Source organism: Carcharodon carcharias, chromosome 23 (genome assembly GCF_017639515.1).
Source record: "Carcharodon carcharias isolate sCarCar2 chromosome 23, sCarCar2.pri, whole genome shotgun sequence".
Classification (NCBI taxonomy): domain Eukaryota; kingdom Metazoa; phylum Chordata; class Chondrichthyes; order Lamniformes; family Lamnidae; genus Carcharodon; species Carcharodon carcharias.
This window is the reverse complement of record NC_054489.1, coordinates 9,813,734-9,834,813: the sequence shown is the minus strand read 5'-3', so window position 1 is coordinate 9,834,813 and position 21,080 is coordinate 9,813,734. Positions and strand designations below refer to the sequence as shown.

Below are 21,080 nucleotides of genomic sequence, written 5' to 3'. Positions count from 1 at the left end.
AGAATCAAAAGGTTGCATCAGAATAAATATAGTTAAAGAGCAATCTTTTGTGGATGTGTTAAAACGAAGAGTAATGAAATAAAAAGTTCATCCTATTATTTCTTGCAGTCAATTAATTTGGGCTATCGCTCATCCTACTGAAATAAATTAGAGGCCAACACATTACTCTTCAATTCCTTTTTCTTATCTAGTTACTGGTTTCTTCCAAGTTCACCGTTTTGCATGACATTTACCATTTTAGGATGCCTCTATGATATTTATTTTAATTAATTCTATTGATATCGTTGGCAAGTCCAGCATTTATTACCCATCCTTAGTTACCCTGAGAAGGTGTTGGTGGTGGGCCACCTTCTTGAACTGCACTGGTGTTTTGATACAGCTGTGTGATGTGCTGGGGCAATTCAGGGGTCAGCTACATTAGTGGAGGACTGGAATTACTTATAACAAACCAGTTAAGGACAGTGGGTTTCTTTTCTCAAAGGACTAAAGACCTTTCTACAGCAACCCGACAGCTTCATGGTCACTTTTACTGATATCAGTCCTTTTTATTTCCAGTCTATTTCAAACTGAATTCAAATTCTCAAACTGCTGTGGTGGGATTTAGTAATGTTCTTTGGGTTACCAATCCAGTAACGTAACTACTAAACCATCGTACTCCTCAATCTTGAGTATCTCAACTGTTCACTTTTGAGGTTGAGAACAGCAAGTTTTCATGTGCACAAGGTGCACGTATGTCTCTGCATTGATTTGTCACTGCTCCTCTCTGTACTCTTTAGGGACTGCATTCGTCGTCCAGTGGGACAAAGTCTTTCTGCCGGACCGGGAGGACATTGGCAGTTTCACCTTTCAGGCCATGTTGTGTCAAGAAGGGCGGATTGTGTTCAGTTACAAGGATGTGAGTATGTAAGGGGCAGGCTGAGGTGGGGAACGCCAATGCCTTTACTCTCGCTGAAAGTAATAAGCATTGAGGGGGTGGAACAGAGGGGGCAGCACATCTCCTCACACCACAACATCACCTGTTATTCTGTTGATTAGCTTTGGCAGCTCCTCCCTATCTTACAACAAAGGGCAGAGAAAAGGTCATCTGACCCCAGTCAGGAATACATTAGACCCCTTTCACTTGCTTAAAATCTATTACATTCTAAGTGTTCCCAGTTCTGATGGAAGGCCATCAACCTGAAATGTTAACTCCGTTTTTCTCTCTCCATAGACGCTGCCTGATCTGCTGAGTATTTCCAGTATTTTCTGTTTTTATGTCAGATTTCCAGCATCTGCAGTATTTTCCTTTTGTTTGAGGAAGGCAGTAGAATTCACTTAGAGAAGAGGGAATCATCAGATGATACCCCATCATCAATGTATATTTCTAAAAAGCATTAGAAGTTTTATAAATCACTTCCAAAGCTGATGCAATGCATTTATATGTTAAGTGGGTAGAAAGCACAAAATACATCAGAAGCACTCCTCAAACCCAAGCCCACCCCTTTATTATTCCAGTCAAATAAATGCCAACCACAAGTGCCCAGTCATGCCATCATTTGAATCATAGACTAATCAGATGCTTATACACTGTTGTCTTTCCTTTATTGCTGATGAACCTTTAGTTTTGTCTGGTAAAATTTTTTGCGTGGTGATTAAATTATCGTGGCAAATCGTTAAGAAACTGATGCTTATGATAATAGTGAACACGGATCATGATGATTTGGTTCCATTCTGGAGGCATCACTTCACAGAAAAGGAACTGCTGTTAGTTTCAATCTATAGACCTGCAATTGACGAGTTGCTCTGTATTTATGAAAGGATAGAATTGCTATAGAAATGGTCATAATTGAATATTGATGGTTTATTTCAAAGAAACTTCTGGAAGTATAAATTTGCAGCTGGCATTCTTAATTTTTAAAATACATTACAGTGGAAGGAAAGAAACAAAGTCTGAAGTATTTTGTGTTTTTATGATGAAAGACATCAGTACTAGAGAATAAAAATTTAGTTTCCAGTGTCAGAATCAAGAGCTCCCAGATAAGTGGGACAATAGGTTAGATATTGAGCAGGAACATCCCAAGACTTTTGTCTTTGTGGCTTAAATGAATAAATGGATTGTCCAGCTACCCATGCAGAAACATTTGGCGGGGTTTTCCGCACCACGATTGTCCGGTCCTGCCACAAGTCAGTGGACTCCTGGCTGGGGCACTGCCTCACCCGCAGTGTGTCCCACCCATCACAGGGCCGGAAAATCCCGGCCACTAAGTCTGTGTTCCCATTAATTTGCACACACCTCAACCTTCTGATTTTGGTGTTCTTATTTACCATTTGTCCAACAGAATTAAGGAATTTTACTTCTTTGTTCATGGGATGTGGACACCGCTGGCAAGGACAGCATTTATTGCCCATCCCTAATTGCCCTTGAGAAGGTGGCGGTGAGCTGCTTTCTTGAGCCGCTGCAGCCTGCGTGGTGCAGATAGACCCTCAGTGCTGTTAGGGAGGGAGTTCCAGGAGTTCATCTGTCCGTTGCCAAACCACAACTTTCAAACAGGGCAAGCCGGAAAAGATGAAATGTAAGCACAAGTGGGATTGAAGATATTAGGGTTTGGGGATCTAAGTGTCTGAGGAGCAGAGGCCATATGTTGCCAAAGGGCTGCTGGTGGATGATATCTAATGTAGAGTGAAGTATAATGTATCTACTCTGTCTCACCAATGTGTCCCAATGTCAGAGGAGTGACTTCTTACCACAAAACTATGGCTTTTGCAGTTTCCACATCTACCATTTTAGTACTAACTTGTCGATAGATTCATACTCGGGATTCATGCTGAATTGTCACTGGGTCCAGATTTTCACTAAGCCATTTCTCTTGGGATGCTACAGCCAGAATGAAGAGCAACTCTGACCTATCATTCTTGAAGGTTAAGTCGTAATGGAGAAAGAAGTGTGCTGAAAGCCATCTGATTTGGAAGCATTTTCAGCTGTACTTTTTAGTAATGACCTCATGGGTCATAGGCATTGTAACAATTGCTTGTCAAGTTGAGATATATTTTAATGAGGCTTCCATCAATATTCTGCCAATCATTTGTCCTTTTGTTTAGTAGTCCAACACCTACACAGAACCTTCCATTGGAATTCCAGCTGCCCTCTGTAATTCTATTATATATTCTTCATCACAGACGCACACATACACACAAACGCATGAGAGGAAAAAGTCCTGTAAATTAACAGATGAAAAAGTCAAATAAGTGCTTGATTCAAAGTTTTCTTCTAAATACTTGGAGTGACTAAATTTAAGGCCTTTTTCTCATTCCCTGTGGCATCCGACATGCATGAAAAAAACCATGAAGTTTTAGAGTCCATTGGGTGAAGTGCAGGGGAGAAAAGAATAGACATTTCATTGCATTGTCAGCTTGTACAGATGAAATAAATGGAGGGATGTTAATGTTGCTCTTTCATCTGTTCTCCAGGTTCCAATAACTGTGACTCAGATAAATTCTGCGCAGCACCCTGTCAAAGTTGGGCTGTCTGACGCCTTCATGATAGACCACAAGGCACCACATGTTCCTGGTAAGTAAATTGCCTTTCGAACCTGTTCAATAAATCAATACAGCAAATGAAACCAAGACAACAAAGTGGCAATTTGACTATCTGTCAATGGGCAAATCTTAGCATTGCCTCAACACACCCTTCGAGCTTAGCAAACAAGTGTTTAACTGATGTCTGCTTCCACTGAGGAAGCAGAAAGCTTTTCATTGCAAGCGCTTTATGCGCAGGTGGGAAGAGAAACAACTTGCATTTTTATTGCATCTTTAATGTAGATGAATGTTCCAAGATGCCTTGCAAGGCTTCAGTAAAAGCAGGGACGCTGAGCCAAAGGAAGAGGTAAAATTGCATTTTCATGGAGGATCAGAATGGAGGGGCTAAATGGTCTACTCCCTTTCTCATGTTCCTTCAAGGGGGAGTATTAAGAGAGATTACCAAATCCTAAAGTAAAAAGATGGGTTTTAAGGAGTATGTTAAAGCACACGGCGAGTCAGGGAATTTAGCGAGGGTTTAGAAGGTGAAGGCACGGACATCACTGGGGGGATGAAGGACTGGGGCCAGAGGCAGAGGTATAGAAAGATCAAGAGGAGGGGATTGTACTGGAGGAAGTTACAGAGGGAAGGAAGAGTGAGACCATGAAGAAATTTGAACACCAGAATGAGAACGTTAAATTTGAGGCTGTGGGGAACTGTGAATCAGGATGGGTGTGATGGATAAATGGGATTGGTGTGGGATAGGGTACAAGCAGCAGAGTTTGGGAAAAGCTGAAGATTAGAGTGGATGCAGGGTGGGAGAACATTGCAGTAGTTAAGTGTGGAGCATGGATGAGAATTTCCGTGTGGATGAGCAGATGCAACATGTGTTTTGCTTTTGCCACATGCCCTCACATCTTACTTATGTAACAGAATTAGCTCTAAATGGAAACACCTTCATTAGCCACGAAAATTATTAGTTTGAAGCTTCTTTCTCAAACATTCAATCCGTTGTTTTTAGGGGGAATTAAGGTAAGTAGACCAAATCCATTTGACACAACTTGATCCTTTAATGGGGAGACAGTAAAATTGGTGATCTGTAGGGCGAGATGAATGGACTAAAAGGCCCTTTCTGGGATCATTTCCCCTGAAAAGGGATTTCAAAAAATGGGCTGTCTGCCATTACTCAAGATATGTTCACCATCCCTTTCCTGGTGACCTCTGGGTTTGGCAAGGTAAGTGGGAGGATGCAGGGAAATGGGCCCTGTCAGTGCTGTTAGGGGGGACGGAATTCCAAGATCTTAACCCAGTGATTATGAAGTGAAGGCGATATGTATCCATGTCAGGATGCTGTGTGACTATAAGGGGAACTTGCTGGTGGTGCTGTTCCCACATGCCTGCTTCCCTTGTCCGTCTAAGTGGCAGAAGTCAAGGGTCTGTGAGGTGCTATGAAAGGAACTTGGTGAGTTACCGCAATGCATCTTGTAGCTGGTACACATTGCAGACAAAGTGTGCCAATGGTGGAGGAGGTAAATGTTTAAGGTGGTGGATAGGGTGTTGATCAGGTGGACTACTTTGTCCTGGGTGGTGGTGTTGGAGCTACACTCATCCATGCAACTGGAGGATATTCCATCACACTCTTAACTTGTGCCTTGTAGATAATAGACAAGCTTTGGGGAGTCGGGAGGTGGGTCATTTTTATAAATCTCATGTTGCTTTAGTCTTCCATAGGGTGTCCCACACCCTCATTTTCTATCATTTTCTTACTCTTTTATGTTGAATCCCAATTCTCCTTAAGGTAAGGAACTCCATACGATCACCTAATGTGCAAAAAATAATTGAATCACGTTTTGTTCTCTTTTCCTCCCTTTCTTTGTACATCATAACAAAGTTCATCCACAAAAATATTTCAAGTTGCCAACCATTGGATTAAACTGTCTGTCTTCTGCTGTAGAAGAAGCTGCTCTACCGTTTGTACAGTGAAACTTTGCTGGTTCATTGGTTTCTATTTCTAAGACCCTGTGACAAGTTGTGCCTCATGACAATCTCCTTATAGAAAGTGTCTTGGTAAAAATTCCATTACCTTAATTTGCTTTCTTTGGCAAGATTCCGTCTTGACCCAGTTATTTGCACATTCTCCGTTAATCGATTGGGTAGCTTCAGACTACTCCCAGTTTGCAGCCATCAGCATTTTCCTTTTCCCTTGACACAACATATTGTTTTTTTCCTGTTTGACAATAACATTTGAGATGCATTAAAATTGGCTTTTATTAACTTTTATTGCCTGAGACCCATTGCAAATTGTGTTGCAATGGAGCAAAATAACCCAGATCAGAATGACGGGTCACATTAAATCTAAAATACATTTTGCAGAAAAATTATTCACTTTAGGGTCTTAAGAGGTTATTCCTGAAATTCATCACCTTGAAGGAACCTTATATTTATTTTGAATTGGCTTGAGGCATCGTCTGCCACTGCATTGAGGAGTTAGTTCACGACCAGTCTCCACCTATTCACTGAGCTGCTAATCTCTCGAGACTCTAATGAGGGAAGGAAAATTGGAAGGGAAGTCACCTCTGAGCCGCACTCACAGTCACCCAGGGGATTGGATCAGATTGAGGTTGGTCAGCACTGGAAGGTGGTCACTCACTGTTTTGAGTTTTAGTCTGTGCATAAGAAGTAGCAGGAAGGAATGGGAAAAAGATTAAAATCAAAGAAATTTGGTAGCTTTTTTTTTAAATGGGCAAAATTTTATCCCCCCCCCCCCAGCAGCAGGTTTGAGGTTGCTGTGGATTGGAGGAGGGTGCATAAAATTCCTCAGATAGCCTTCCCACCAGCCCCTCCACCCCCTGCCTGCCACAACTTCTCCACAATTTTACAATGGGACAAGCAAGATCTAGGCCAGCTATCTGCCCCTGCCCCAATTGAGGCCCTTAAGTAGCAAATTAATGACCACTTAAGGGTTATATCCCACCAGGCCTCAAATTTAAGGCTGTCAGGAGGAGATCAGGGGCAGGGGGGAAGCCCGAAAAGTGACCCCCGCCCCCCTTGGGCCTCAGGCAGGAAGAAGGCAAGTGCACCTCTATCAATGGTCTCCTTCCGACATCAGGCACACACCCCATAAGGTCTGGCCCCCACCCCTGTGGATGCTCCCTCCCACTTGGCCTCTCTAGCAACCCCCAACCCCATCCCCCCAGTAATACCGCTCCCCCCCCCCCACCCCACCCCCACCTCCTGCCCCAGGCCCCACCTCCTTTCCTCACTCTGAGACCCCCTCACTTACCTCACCCTGGACTCAGGGAGGTAGACTCTGGGCACTGTTTGTAGTCCCAGTCCTGGCCATCGCAGCTCCTGGCGATGCTGGGACCAAAAAGTTGCCAGCCAAATAGATTGGCCGACAGATCTCTGAGGCGGGTCTTCCTCCCAAGTGAGGGGCAGAAGTCCCACCTCCAGCCAATTAACACTCCTCAGAGCATTACACAGGCTACACATTAGAAAAGAGAGTGGATTCAACTAATAGAATTAGCCAAGAGAGAGGAACACTGCTACTGCTCATGGCCCAGTGAAAAAACCCTTTTCTAGAGCTGCCCCCAATGGTCCATGTTAAAGACCACAGATCCAGCCACACATCACAAGGTACAACAAGATTGTAATTGTGTCCTACAGTACCATTGGACCTTGGTTTCCATGTTTTAACAGCTTCCCACCCAAAACAACCAGGACTGACTATAGTCCATTTCGAGGCTCACCTGAAAATTGCATCATGTGGGTCTTCAGTGTGCAACAGTTGGCCAAAGTTGCCCCCTGCCCCCACCCTCCCACCTACTTCCTCTGCTAACACCCCATTTTTCACATGAGGATGGGGAGGGTTACAGTTGAGTATTGCACCCCTCCCACCACCCACTCCATTTGTTAAATCACTAAGGTCCTGTGATGGGAGCCTGTCAACTGAGTGTCCTCTCTGCCCCCATTTGGTTGTCTGTGGCCTTTCCCCCAGTTGAGGTTAAGCAGCAAGTTGGCTTTGGGTGATTCAGTTTTGACTTGGTTTAGATGTCAACTCAGTTTGGTCCATGCACTGCCAACATGGAACTGAGCCACACGAATCAGACTTGACTGCTGGTTGCTACTGACTTTGGGTGGAATCGTCCCAGATTTGCACTATGTGCAGTAGCAGGCGGGAAAAAGAACATTCTTCCCACCAGCCACAACGGTTGGTTTTCACGCCACATCATTCCAATCCCGCCTCATTAATCGTGCATTCCTGAGAAACCCGCAATTTTGTTGGTGGGGCTGAGGTGGGAGGGGCTCTCATTTGCCCGCCACACCATCACCTCGCTGCTTCATCATGCCGGGCACTATATTTAAAGTGCAGCCATGCGTACACCTCTCAGAAGTGGATGCCCTCCTTGTGCCCGCGATGCCAAATCCTGCAGGAGCTGGCAGATGTGACCGACCAGTTCCCTAGACATGCGCAGTCTTTGGAGACACTGGTTCTTGGTCATCTGCAGGAAGGAAAGGCAGTGTCTATAGACCCTGGGTGTCGCTAGGAGCTGACCAGCGACGGCTCGCTGTGGCTCTTCAGCAGTGTGTGCGGGAACCTGGCTGCCCCTTTTCCTGAAGGTGCTGCTCCCCCTCTGTCCAGCCAGGGGCCTCCATTGCTCTTTTCTCCTTCGTCTCTGTTCTCTGTACGCCACAAGGCTTACAGCTAATTCACCAGACTCTATGCTGCTGATGTACTCCTCCTGCAGGGTAAAAGAGAGAGATGGATGGGTTAGCTTGAGTGGACTAAGAACCTCGCTTGGTTAAGTCTGAGGCCCCTTAATGCATCCTGGAGAATGTTGGTTACCACTTGGATGTCCAGAGACTAATGCGCTGCATGGCTGCCCGAAACCCCACCCACCTCCGCCCCACCCCACCTGACTGACTGGTGGCAGCTTTACCCATTGGACTGCAGGCTGTGCTCTCAGCTCAGACACAGGCATTCCCCTAACCCACACTTCAAGGCTGCACTATTAGCTTGAAGCATGGGGGAGACTGGTCCAAACTGGGAAGATGACATTGCAAGGGGCTGTGAGCACCTCCACCAGTGACTGCACCATAGCCAGCTTTAGCAAGGAGATTATACAACGTGCCCAGTCATCCAACTGTTCTGCAGTCCACTAAAATGATCATTACTTTGCAGGCTATGCCTGTGGGCTGAAAGGGGCATTTGGTGGAAATTTCATGCCCCTGCGTTGCTTAAGTGAGCAGATAAGCTTGAGACCCAACTCCAAGCATGTCAATGTGGCTGCATCTGAATTGTCTCAGCTACAGAGGAATGGCCACTTTATACAAAGTGTGGCTGCTTCCCTCCCGCACAACCCACATATGCTTGTGCACTACCATGAACTACAGTGCAGCCCTTGCCCCTCCCAACTTGCCTCAACCTTGGAGTCCTATAGGCAACCCTCACAAGCGCAGCGCAACGTTACTATGCACTCACCTCCAAGTTCCCCTCAAAGTGCAGCCCGCCAATTGCATGCCTTATAAATGCTGTTGTGAAATGCACGTCAATGTGCTGGGACAATGCAGTGTGAGGGGATGATTCCAGCGGCTGGCCTGGTAATAATATGCAGATATATTACAATGAGGTACCCGACGTCTGACGAGGGAAAACATGACCTGCCATAGACTAAGTGGACAATTGAAAACTGGTTTCACAACGCCGAGAAACCGATTTTTGGCCTTCTCGCCATATTGTCCACTCACACCGCCGAACATGTCCGACGCCAGCGGGCACGGAAAATTCCGCCCTTTGTTTCTTAGTGTGTTGACTGCAGCCACAGTACACAGCCTTCCGGGCCCTGTTTTCAGGCCCCTCCATGGTCTTAGCGCTCGCTACTTCTGCATCCTTTTCTAGCCCAACAGCTGACTGAGATCTGTGCTCCTAAAAGTCTGGCTGTTGCGCGACCCCAATTTTAATTACACCAGCATTAGTGGCTGTGCTTTTGCTGCCTTGGTGCTGAGCTCTGGGATTCCCTGCCTAAACATTCCCACCTCCCTCCCTCACCGGTCCTAATATGTCATTTCGTGCCTTGCTATAAAATTGCGTATGGTAATTCTCCTGTGAAAGGCCTTGGGATGTTTGACTAGGCAGCTGCCATTGTCCTTCTAGGCAGAAGAGTTTGCGGGTTTGGAAGATGCTGTTGGGGAAACAGTTAGTTAGCAGCTAGGGTTGGCTCATTTCCCTTAAACCTCATGTTTAAACCATCAGAATTGTACAGAAATTCAACTTTCAATGACCCAGTGCCAAAGATTAGAATGTTCTTCTCTTAAATTAAGACATTGGGCACATTCAGAGCTCCAGTCACTGAACACCCTGGGCAGAATTTTTAGCTCGGCGGGTGGGCGCGATTGGCAGGCCTGGGGTCAGCCGGGGAACGGTCCCCGACCGCAATTTCACGCTGGCTGGAAATTAACGCCCGAGAAGTTCAGCGCTGCCGGAGTGGGGGGTGGGAGGAGAGCGGGCGCTGGCGTCAATGCGGGTGTGGGCTAGCGCTGAGAGAAAGCTCCCTGAAGGCAGGGAGCTGCCTCATGGAGCTGAAGACCTGAAAAATCCTCAAAGTTTTGAAAAGCCAAAAAAAAATGTCCAAGCATCCCAATCAGGCACCTGAAAATATACACGATGAAAATGCTGTCCACCGATTTTTACCTTTATCTTATTTCTTCACGGGAACCTCATCCTGTTACATGAAAAATGTAAAGGCTGCTTGGCCGATTCACCCCTCTGCCCAACCATAGGGTGGGCAACGTAAAATTAAAGACAATTGCACAGTTAATGACCTTAATTGGCCTCTTAATTGTCAGTGGGCGTGCTTCTATCTTTTGCGCACGCCTGCTGAACGAAATAGGGTGCGATTGTGGGGTGACGTTGGGTCACTTGCCCGAAGTCGTCTCAGGCAATCTCGCTGGATCGGATTGAGTGTGCTCTCGCCTGCCTGCCAAGCTAAATATTCTGCCCTTTGTAACCACGTATAAACTGTGGTTTGTCTCCAAATCACTTGCTGGTCTTGGATTAGTGCAACACAAGGAGGCCATTTGGCCCATCTAGTATGTAGTTTAAACTTTTTGCCCTGGACAATTTAATGTTCTAATTTTAGTTTTTTTTTTAACATGATATTCAGAAATAAGATAGCAAGTCATCCTCAATTTTTAGGATTTGGGCAAATAGACGCTTGTCAATTAAGCGGACAATTGAGTGTCTTGGGCTACAGGAAGATATAGACGGGATGGTCAAATGGGCAGGTAAGTGGCAGATGGAAATTAACCCTGAAAAGTGTGAGGTGATACACTTTGGAAGGAGTAATTTGACAAGGAAGTATTCAATGAACGGCATGACACTAGGAAGTTCTGAGGAACAAAGGGACCTTGGCGTGTGTGTCCATAGATCCCTGAAGGCGGAGGGGCATGTTAGTGGGGTTGTGAAAAAGGCATATGGGACACTTGCCTTTATTAATCGAGGCATAGATTACAAAAGTAGGGAGGTCATGTTGGAGTTGTATAGAACATTGGTGAGGCCACAGCTGGAGTACTGTGTGCAGTTCTGGTCGTCACATTATAGGAAGGTTGTGATTGCACTGGAGGGAGTGCAGAGGAGATTCACCAGGATGTTGCCTGGGATGAAACATTTAAGTTATGACGAGAGGTCGGATAGTTTTGGGTTATTTTCGTTGGAGCAGAAGAGACTGAGGGGCGACCTGATCGAAGTGTACAAGATTATGAGGGGCATTGACAGGGTGGATAGGGAGCAGCTGTTCACCTTTGTTGAAGGGTCAGTCACAAGGGGACATAAGTTCAAGGTGAGGGGCAGGAGATTTGGGGGGGATGTGAGGAAAAGCTTTTTTACCCAGAGGGTGGTGACGGTCTGGAATGCGCTGCCTGGGAGGGTGGTGGAGGCGGGTTGCCTCACATCCTTTAAAAAATACCTGGATGAGCACTTGGCACATCATAACATTCAAGGCTATGGGGCCAAGTGCTGGTAAATGGGGTTAGGTAGGTAGGTCAAGTGTTTCTCACATGTCGGTGCAGACTCGATGGGCCGAAGGGCCTCTTCTGCACTGTGTGATTCTGTGATTAAATCACCTAAAATAAAACCCACCCTTTTATTGCTACAATTGTTTTCACTCGAACGTTAAAATCCAAAGGCTGTGACTCAACCTTCAGCTGCCGTAATGGGATACTGAGCAACACAAAGATTCCCATGTACATGGAGCTATAAAAGATGAGTCCGGATATGTTCCAAGAGCTTTAGGATGGAATTTTACATTCCTCACCTCCAGGAGATGGCTGACAGGCAGGGATACATAAAATCGGATGGGATGGTGGGGCTTGCTGTGCCCGTCACCAACCACCTCTGCTAGAAGTTGAGCAGCAACAGGGTAGCTGTTCGGTGGCCCGCATGTCCTTGTGCTAATTGAGGCCCTTAAGTGGCTAATTAGTGACTGCTTAAGGGCCGCTTTCCACTGCCGCTGGTATTTTACCAGCAGCAGGATGTGGTGGTGGGGCGGGGTGGGGGTGGGTTCTCTCTTCTGTGGAGGACCCACTCGCCCTCCCCTCCTCCGCAAATAGGGCCACCCCCGTTTTTCACCCCACCCTGACCTCCCGATCCCAGCAAGGCTGCGCCACTTACCTTCAAGTCTTGTCTCCAGCAATACTCCTGTCAGGGGACTGGCTGCAGTCCCAGCAGTGGCCACCCCTCCTGGTGGTGGTGCTGCAGGGACTGGTGAGCTGGCAGCCACCTGATTGGCCAGCAGCTCTTGGAGGCGGCATATCCTGCCTCGGAGGGATGGAAGCCATGACCTCGGGCAGCTAATTGCCTGACGACCCAGTAAAATCAGGTCATGGCTTCCAGAACTAGGGTCCCCGGCTCGCCTAGGGCCACTGCCTCCACATTAAATCCCAGTCTAGACTCTGGACAACAGCTATACTCCAGACTGATTAAAGCCTTGATCCATATGTAAATGAGGGGTAACAATTAAAAAGCAACAATGTAGCAGGTAGCATTATTCCTCAGGCTGAAGGGCATAATTGATGTCCTCCTGTGGGCATACATTCTCCTAGCCCATAGTCACTCAGGGGAGTAAATTCCAAATTGCCACCACTCCTTGCGTGAAAGACCACTTCCTGATTTCGCTCCCTTGTTGAGGTGTGCTTCCCAAAACAGAAAACAGTCCTCCAGCAGGGATAAGCTTTTGGATGAGATGTTAAACTAACCAGGTCTGCCCTCTCAGCTGGTCATAAAAGACCCCACAGCACTAACCAAGTAATATTGGGTAGGGCTCCTGGTGTGTTGGCCGGTATTTATTCCTAGCCAACAACAGCAGAACAGCTTACCTGGTCATTCATCTCATTCCTATTGGTGGAATCCTACTGTTTGCAAACTGAATGTCTGGTTTTCCAATAGAACAACAGTGACTGTGCCTCAAAAGTAACTCATTGGCTTGAAAGCACTTTGGCGCATTCTGAAGACGCAGAACACATGTTGCTTCTCTGGCCTTGTACTGCTCCAAGTGAATAATGCACAGCGTGCTAAATAATTAGAGTAATGAGCTGAACTTGTACATTACAGGGTGAGGTCAGCCTCATGCTCCACAGGTGCGTGTTCTGCTCAATGCACAATAAACCCAAAATCTAAGCGCAAAGGAAGATAATTTATCCTTCTCACAAAGACAGATGTCCTCCCTGTGACAAATGGGAAGTGATAGTTGAAACTGATGGCTCAAGCAGTGTTTATACTTGTGGTAAATAAGACTTTCAGTTCTTTCCGAGTGCTTGTATGCTATCCTTTGGGCAGATGAATAGAATAATGTCGAAGTCCATTGAATTAAGCAGCATTGGATTGGAAGGATCACAAGTGAATATTGCTTGGATTTCCAAACCATTGAAAGAAGCTGCAATCTAATGATTGAAACTTGGCAACCTAATGGATTTGAAGATGAAGACAAGGAGAATTGCGTTCCAGGGTCACAGTGTAGTTTTAAACAAAACAGAAGAAATGAGTTTAGAAAATGAGAGAACAAGAGCAAAAACAATTTACACAGAAGATAATGAGTGCAGGGAAGCTGAGGGACATCACAATAGATAAAGCAGAGGGCTAAGACAAACTGCAACTTAGGCAATTTTAAATGATGAATGATGTATGACTTTTTCACTGCAATATTAATGGATTTCCTGTGGCTATGCCCATGGAAAGTCAGGACAAAACAAATTACCATCAGAGCCAATATTGCCTCTGCCGCCTGTTTATTGCACTGTGCCGTGCAATCCAGGTTCCTGCACGGCTGTGCACCTGCCCAGCTGAGCAGGAACATTGCTTAAAATGTATTAGTAATGTAGTGGGAATATCCAGCAAAACCTGTGAATTACAGACATCCAGGGGACAAGCATTAATTGCATGTTTTTTGGCAACTGTCTGTATTTTCTACATGGTCATTGTACTGTACGTAGTTTCAGCCAGGTTGTGTGTAGATCATCAGTGGATGATTTTTACCAGGTGAATACTCATATATTCCTGCAAACCATTCTCTTACTTTGTAAAATTTTCAATGAAGATTGTCACGAGGCTATGCCCCTTTATTTTTGAAAATACGATTTTTCAACTTTCAACTGACTGGGAATTTTACAATTTGAACTGAAACAGAGCAAACCACTTAAAAATGTAAGGCCACATTCCAAGATGAAGTTGAGAAACAAACAAATCACTCTCAAGGGAGTGTGAAGAGAGAGACCTTTCCTATAATCCAGGCACCCATAGAAACTCTTGACTGTCTAAGGAAGAGACGTTACAAGTGCAAAGTACTGGATATTGAAACAATGGCTGCCACAGACAGACACACCCAAAATCTCTTAGAAATATGCAATTGGTGAAGTATTTCAAGGCAAGGCTGCTCAACCACTAGAGAGAGATTGGAAGTGACACAGGCAGTGTCAGGAAAGTCTTCAGCAGAGGAAACAGGCTGAGAGCTGCTCTCTCTCTCTCTTTCTCTTTTGGAATACAAATGTCGCCCAGTTTGAGAAGCCAATTCTACCAGAAACCTACCAGCGAACCGAGATCTCAAAGTAACATCTTCTGCATCCAACTGCATCCAAGAAACCAGCTAACTTAAATCAGCCACAACGTTTAAAATCTATGCCTCAAGGACAATCAAAGGACACTTAACCGTAAATTCTTTTACCATGTTTGCCTGAATGACCAAATGCTTGACACTGCGTTTCTCTTGGGTTTAGCAGTTAATAAATTTGCTCTTTCTTTGACTCAAAGAAACCTTGTTTGTTTGGCTCCATATTGCTCACAGCTTAAATAGTTAAATGCATTCTGATTTGGAAAAGGCACATCCCCATGAAAAAGAAACTTAAACCTTTGTTGTGACCAACTGGGGTGTTTGAATAGAGGGGAACCAGTTCACCCCTTCTCATCTGGTCGTCACAAAATGCAGATCTTAGAACACAAGGAATAGGAGCAGGAGTAAACCACACTGACCATCGAGCCTGCTCTGCCAGTCAGTACGATCATAGCTGATCTTGGGCTTCAACTCCATTTTCCCACCTGCTCCCCATATCCCTTAATTCCCTGAGAGACCAGAAATCTGTCTATCCCCAGCCTTAAACGGGTTCAACGATGGAGCACCCACAACCCTCTGGGGTAGAGAAGTCCGAAGATTCACAACCCTTTGAGTGAAGTTATTAAGCTCTGGTTGGTGGTGATTGTGTGTGTGTTTGCAGGTTTGACTATGTGATTGGTAATTTTAAAATGAGAAAACCCTGTAGAGATTCTGACCGGTACTTATGCACCAATTTTTTCTATTGTACCATTTTTCTTTTTGTGTGTGAATTCTTGGTGTTTGTCAAGTTGAGGGGCCTGGAACACTTCCTACTTCAGCTTCAGCACCAAGCAAATCCAGCTCAGCAACAGGTGAAGAGTAACATTCCTTCTGCTTTGTCACAACACCCATCTCAGAGGAACACTCCTTAACACATTTGTGTGTTTTTTTCATTTTCCACACCACCCATCCTATTGTCCTTTGTTGGCTAATTATAGCCACTTTTGACCAGTTCTGTGTATGGATCCATTCTTGCTAGCAGTTAGATTGAGACTATCCAATCTTATCTCAGATATAGCACGTTTTCAGTAGAGCTTTACCAATAAAGGTCTTTATTTGTTTAGCATATAATGGATAACAGCCTCTTTGCTCATCTATCAGAGTGTATTCATGTCCATGGAACATTGAAGGAAGAAAGACTTGCATTTATATAGCACCCCTCATGACTACAGAATGTCCCAAAGCACTTTACAGACAATGAGTTACTTTTGAAATGTAATCACTGATGGGATGTCAGAAACCCAGGAACCAATTTGAATACAGCTAGGTCCCCAAAGTGTAATAATAAGCAGATAATTTGTTTTGAGGTGTTGGTTGAAGGATAAATATTTGCTGGGACACCAGGACAGAACACCTGCTTTTGTTCAAATAGTAAAAATGTTGTTGAAATAATGAAGTATTTTACATCCAGCTAAGAGAGTAGACAGTGCCTCGGTTTGACATATCATCTGAACGACAGCACCTCCAACACTGCCTCGATACTGCTCTGAAGTGCCAGCCTAGATCATGTCTTCAAGCCCCTGGAGCAGGAATTGAACCTGTAATGTTCTGCGTGGTGAGAGAGCTATCCACTGAGCCAAGACTGACACTTTGGAAGATTGGAAGGGAGAAAATTAGCGAGAAAAAGGTCAGCTAACACAAGAAAATTAGTGGTGTACATCTGCTCCTGACCATTTTCAACAAGAAATGATTTGGAGAGCAAATCTTTATTTCTCAGCACACAGTGAAACTTAATTACTGAAGTGCAGGGTCAGGTCAGTATCTATCGATGCTTTGTGATGAATGCTTTATCCTTCAATTACACTAAAAGCAGAAAATGTAAAAACACAAATGAGTGCGAGCTAATACTTTTTCTTATTTTAATGATTATTTGACAATTGTACAATCTGTTAGACCTGGCTACCACATAAACCTGACTGAAAGTGAAATATTCCAGAATATAGGATCTTTACAAAGAACAGGGAAATTGGGAAAGGAGGGAAATTAGGGATGGACAATAAATACTGGCCTTGCCAAATATGTCCATATCTCATGAACAAATAAAAACTTTGATAAATGACACAATTACTGCAGTAGAGCAAAGGAATTTCAGTAAGTGTGATAAAGCAAGCAGTTACGGGTAGAGTTAAGGAACAGCAAGGAATGCAAGAGTCTTGTAGGAATACCTATTGAGCTCTTGATTGAAGCAGTGAAGAGTGCAGCTATATGAATATAGAGATCAAAAAAGGGTGTAGCCAAAATAAAGTGGTTAGAATGGAAGATTTGAATTTTCACATTGGCTGGGAGAAGCAAAACAGCTGAATTCGTAAAGGGAGTGAATTTCTAAAAAGAAACCAGGACAATTTCTTACAACACTAGGCTGGCAATTTGGGCCCAGCACCTATATTTTGGATGCAAAACAACCTTCTAAACCTCCAATATGGCATGCAGGAAGTACCCACTTATCACAAGCCAGTAGTGTGCCATGTGGCTAAGGCTGAAAAAAATCAGCATTCCCATGTTTCTATTTGGAGTAATTCAACTTAAATATCAACCTGTAAATTAACCAGAGGCATTTTCTGGCTGCTTTACTTCCACAGACACTTCATTCCCACTGTAAGAACATAACAAGTATCATGTTCATTCTAGTGACTATAAAGTATTGATTTCCACAGGGCATAACAATCATTTTCATCATTATTTTAGCCATGCCAGTGAATATCTTGACATAAGTTGAATTTAAATCCTTCAGTTATATTCCTTGCAAATCTCCAGACAATATGATTGACCTCAGTGTGCCACAGTCTTCTCGAAATCCTTGTCCTTCTGTCTGGTTCCCGTGTTACGACCAGATGAAGAGGAGTCAACTGGCTCCCCTTCATTCAGTGCCCCTGGTTAGTCACAACAAAGGGTTTTTTTTTAATTTATTTTCCCCATAAATGCCTTTTCCAATCTAAATGTATTTACCTGTTAATAAGGAGCCAATCAAATCAGGTTTTCTTAAGTCAAAGAAAGAGTAAGTTTATCAGTTACTAAACTTGAGAAAAAATAATAAAAGACAGGACAATACACACATACAGAACTCAGAAGAAATAAATGTTCGAAGCCAAGTAAGAGTTTAAAGAATATACAATTAAGTCCTTTGCTTGGCCTTGAGGTGCAGATTGTTGAACATTGCCACTGTTTGAAGTTAGCTGGTTTCCTTTAAAATACTGGAGTTGAATTGAAGTTCAGGTGACTGCACTTTTCTGGAGTCAATCTTAGATTCAGAGGTTCAGCAGTTTTTCCAGATTACCTTGATGACTTGTCTCTGTTTCTGGCTTGGCAGAACAGTTCTTAAATCTCCTGTCTGTATATTCCAAGAAAAGAATCTGATTAACATGTCTTGCGGTTATTGTTGTAGAACAGATAATCAAATTTTTGATCTTTCATCTCAGAAACTTATGACACATTTCAAGATAGTAGAAGCCAAAAGGAGATAGGATTATTTCATCCTCCACAGGGGGTTTTGAGTGTCTGTTGGGTGTACCTGGCTGGTTAGCAGTTCCCATTCTCTTGACAGAATGATTGATTAAAACACACTTTTCATTTTAACGCCTTCATTCCAAGAGTCCCTTTTGCAGTGGACCTTGACACCCCAGGTGTGGAATTCCATGAGCAACATGTCAACAGTGCAATCCATATAGTAACTTCCCAGAAAATGACATTTTATAATTCCAGACATCAGATGACCTGTGGCAGCCATTTTAGTCAGTGTCTTTCTTTGTATCTTTTGAAAAACAGGTCCTCCATAGGCACTGTGTTTTTGGTTAGCTGGTGATGTTATGGTAGATCTCTCTCAGTCACAATTTCCCATCGTTGTGACACCTGATTGAATGATGCTTTCCTATAGCTAAGCTCTCTCTGTTGTAGGGAAAACCTCATAAGTGCATTGTTCAGGGCAATGTTAGGAATTAAAACCTGGCACAGGTAATTCACTACTCCCAAAGAGGCCAGGGGATTTTGAGAATAATTGTGAAAAGCCACAATGTAAATAGCCACTCATTAGCATAAAAGAAAAAACTTGCAATTATGTTACTATATGGATTGCACTGCTGACATTATTATTACTCACATGTGGGAGCTCGTGGACAACAGTGTGATCCAGGGCAAATACATCTGTAGTAAGTGTCTGCGGCTTGAGGAGCTTTGGCTCAGAGCCATTAAACTGGAGGCCGAGCTGCAGATGCTGCGACACATAAGGGAGGGGGAAAGCTACCTGGACATTTTGTACCAGGAGGCGGTCACACCCCTTAGGATAGGCTGTTCTGATTTGGAAAGTGGTCAGGGACAGGAGGGTATGACTGCAGCTGAGTCAGGTAAGGAAACCCAGAGGGCCAGAGTGTAGGAGTGTCAGCCTCTGCAATTGCCCAACAGGTCTGAGAATCTTTCAGTTTGTTTGGATGCTAGTGGAGGCTGCAGGGTGGATGAGTTGACTGATCATGGCATTGTGGCACCGGAAGCCATTCAAGTGAGGATAGCAAAAAGAAATGTAGTGGTAGTAGGGGACAATATAGTCAGGGGGGTTCTCTGCAGCAGAGAGCAAGAGACCAGACAGCTGTGTTGCCTGCCCGGTGCCAGGGTTTGGGACATTTGCTCAGGGCTGGAGAGGAACTTGTAGTTGGGGGGTGGGGAAGGGGGGGATCCAGTTGTTGTGGTCCATGTAGGTACCAACAACATAGACAGGACAAGGAATGCAGTTCTGTCGTCAGCATAAGGAGCTAGGCACCAAATTAAGAAGCAAAACCTCAAAGGTAATCATCTCTGGATGATTACCTGAGCCGCGTGCAAATTGGCATAGGGCAAATAAGATTAGAGAGATGAATGCATGGCTCAAAGACTGGTGTGGGAGAAGTGGGCTTTGGTTGATGGGGCACTGGCACCAATACTGAAGAAAGTGGGGGCTATAGCTTTGGAACAGTCTACACCTGAGCCCTGCTGGGACTGGTGTCCTCGCAAGCCACACAACTAGGGAAGCAGAGAGGGGCTTACACTAAATAGTGGAGGCAAGGGATCAAATTTGGGAAGATGTGGTAAACCAAAGAGTCAAAACAAGGCAAGAGAAAAAGGTTTTAATATGGGAAATGATAAACAGAACGTGACAGGAAGAGCACAAATCTAAGAGTACATTAGCAGTCAAGGCTAGAGGTTACAAAAGTAATAAAAGGACACAGCTAATGGCTCTGCATCTGAATACACATAGCACCTGAAACCAAACAGATGGACTGATAGTGCAAATAGAAATAAATACGTACAATCTGATAGCCATTACAGAGACGTGGCTGCAGGATGACAGATTGGGACCTGAATGTTGAAGGGTGTGTGACATTTAGGAAGGGCAGGAGGCTCGGAAAAGCTGGAAGGGTGGCTCAACTAATTAATGATGGTTCTGGTCCACATTAGAGAGGGACGACCTAAGTTCAGGAAACCAAGGTGTAGAAGCAGTTTCTGTGAGATGAGAAATGATAAAGACAAGTAGTCACTTGTGGGCGTTGTGTACAGACCCCCTAATTGTAACTACATGGTAGGACAGTGTACAAAGGAAGAGATAATGGGAGCTTGTCAGAAATGTACAGCAAAAAAATCATTTTAATTTTAAACTACCTATAGACTGGAAAAATCAAATGGGCAAAGGTAGCCTAGATGAAGAGTTCATACGGATAGTTCCTTAAAACAGCACATTCTGGAGCCAAACAGAGAGCAGACTATACTCAACCTGGTATTGTTCAACGAGATAGCATTAATCAATAACCTCATTGTGAAGACACTCCTAGGTAGCATTAATCATAATATGTTTGAATTTTGCATTCACTTTGATGGAGAGAAGAGGGGGCCTAAGACTGGTATTTTAAACTTAATAAGGGAAATTATGAGGGCATGAGGGCAAAGCTAGCTAAAGTGAACTGGCAAAGGTTAAGGGGTAGGCCAGTAGAGATGCAGTGGCAGACACTTAAAGGGATATTTCAGAATAGAGACATTCTAATGAGAAAGAAAAGTTCCAAGGGGAGGACCCATCATCTGTGGTTAACTAAAAAAGTTAAAGACAGTATCAATCTTAAAGAAAAAGCATATAATTGCATAAAGATGGGTGGCAGGTCAGAAGATTGGACAAAATATAAAGAACAGCAAAGAATGACAAAAAAGATTAATAGGGAGGGAAAAATAGAGAGAAAGCTAGCTAGAAATATAAAGATGGGTTGTAAGAGTTTCTATAGACATTTAAATACGAAAACAGCTAACAAAGTGAACATTGGTCCCATAGAAAGTGAGCCTGGGGAATTAATAATGGAAAATAAGGAGATGGCAGATGAATTGAACAGTTATTTTGCATCGGTCTTCACTATAGAGGACAAAACTAACATCCCAGAAATGGCTGTAAATCAGAAATTGGAAGTGAGGGAGGAACTCAGGAAAGTTAAATCACCAGGG

At 44.2% G+C, this 21,080-nt stretch overlaps 1 protein-coding gene across 1 annotated transcript in view; it reads left to right on the top strand.

Moving 5' to 3' along the window:
* The window catches only part of LOC121269078 (plexin domain-containing protein 1-like), a 268,532-nt gene that overhangs the window by 127,552 nt on the left and 119,900 nt on the right, over positions 1-21,080 (top strand). The window contains exons 6-7 of the mRNA XM_041173524.1: positions 777-895; positions 3,448-3,547. Of these exons, the coding sequence (XP_041029458.1) occupies positions 777-895; positions 3,448-3,547 (219 nt within the window). The remainder of the gene's footprint in view (positions 1-776; positions 896-3,447; positions 3,548-21,080) is intronic.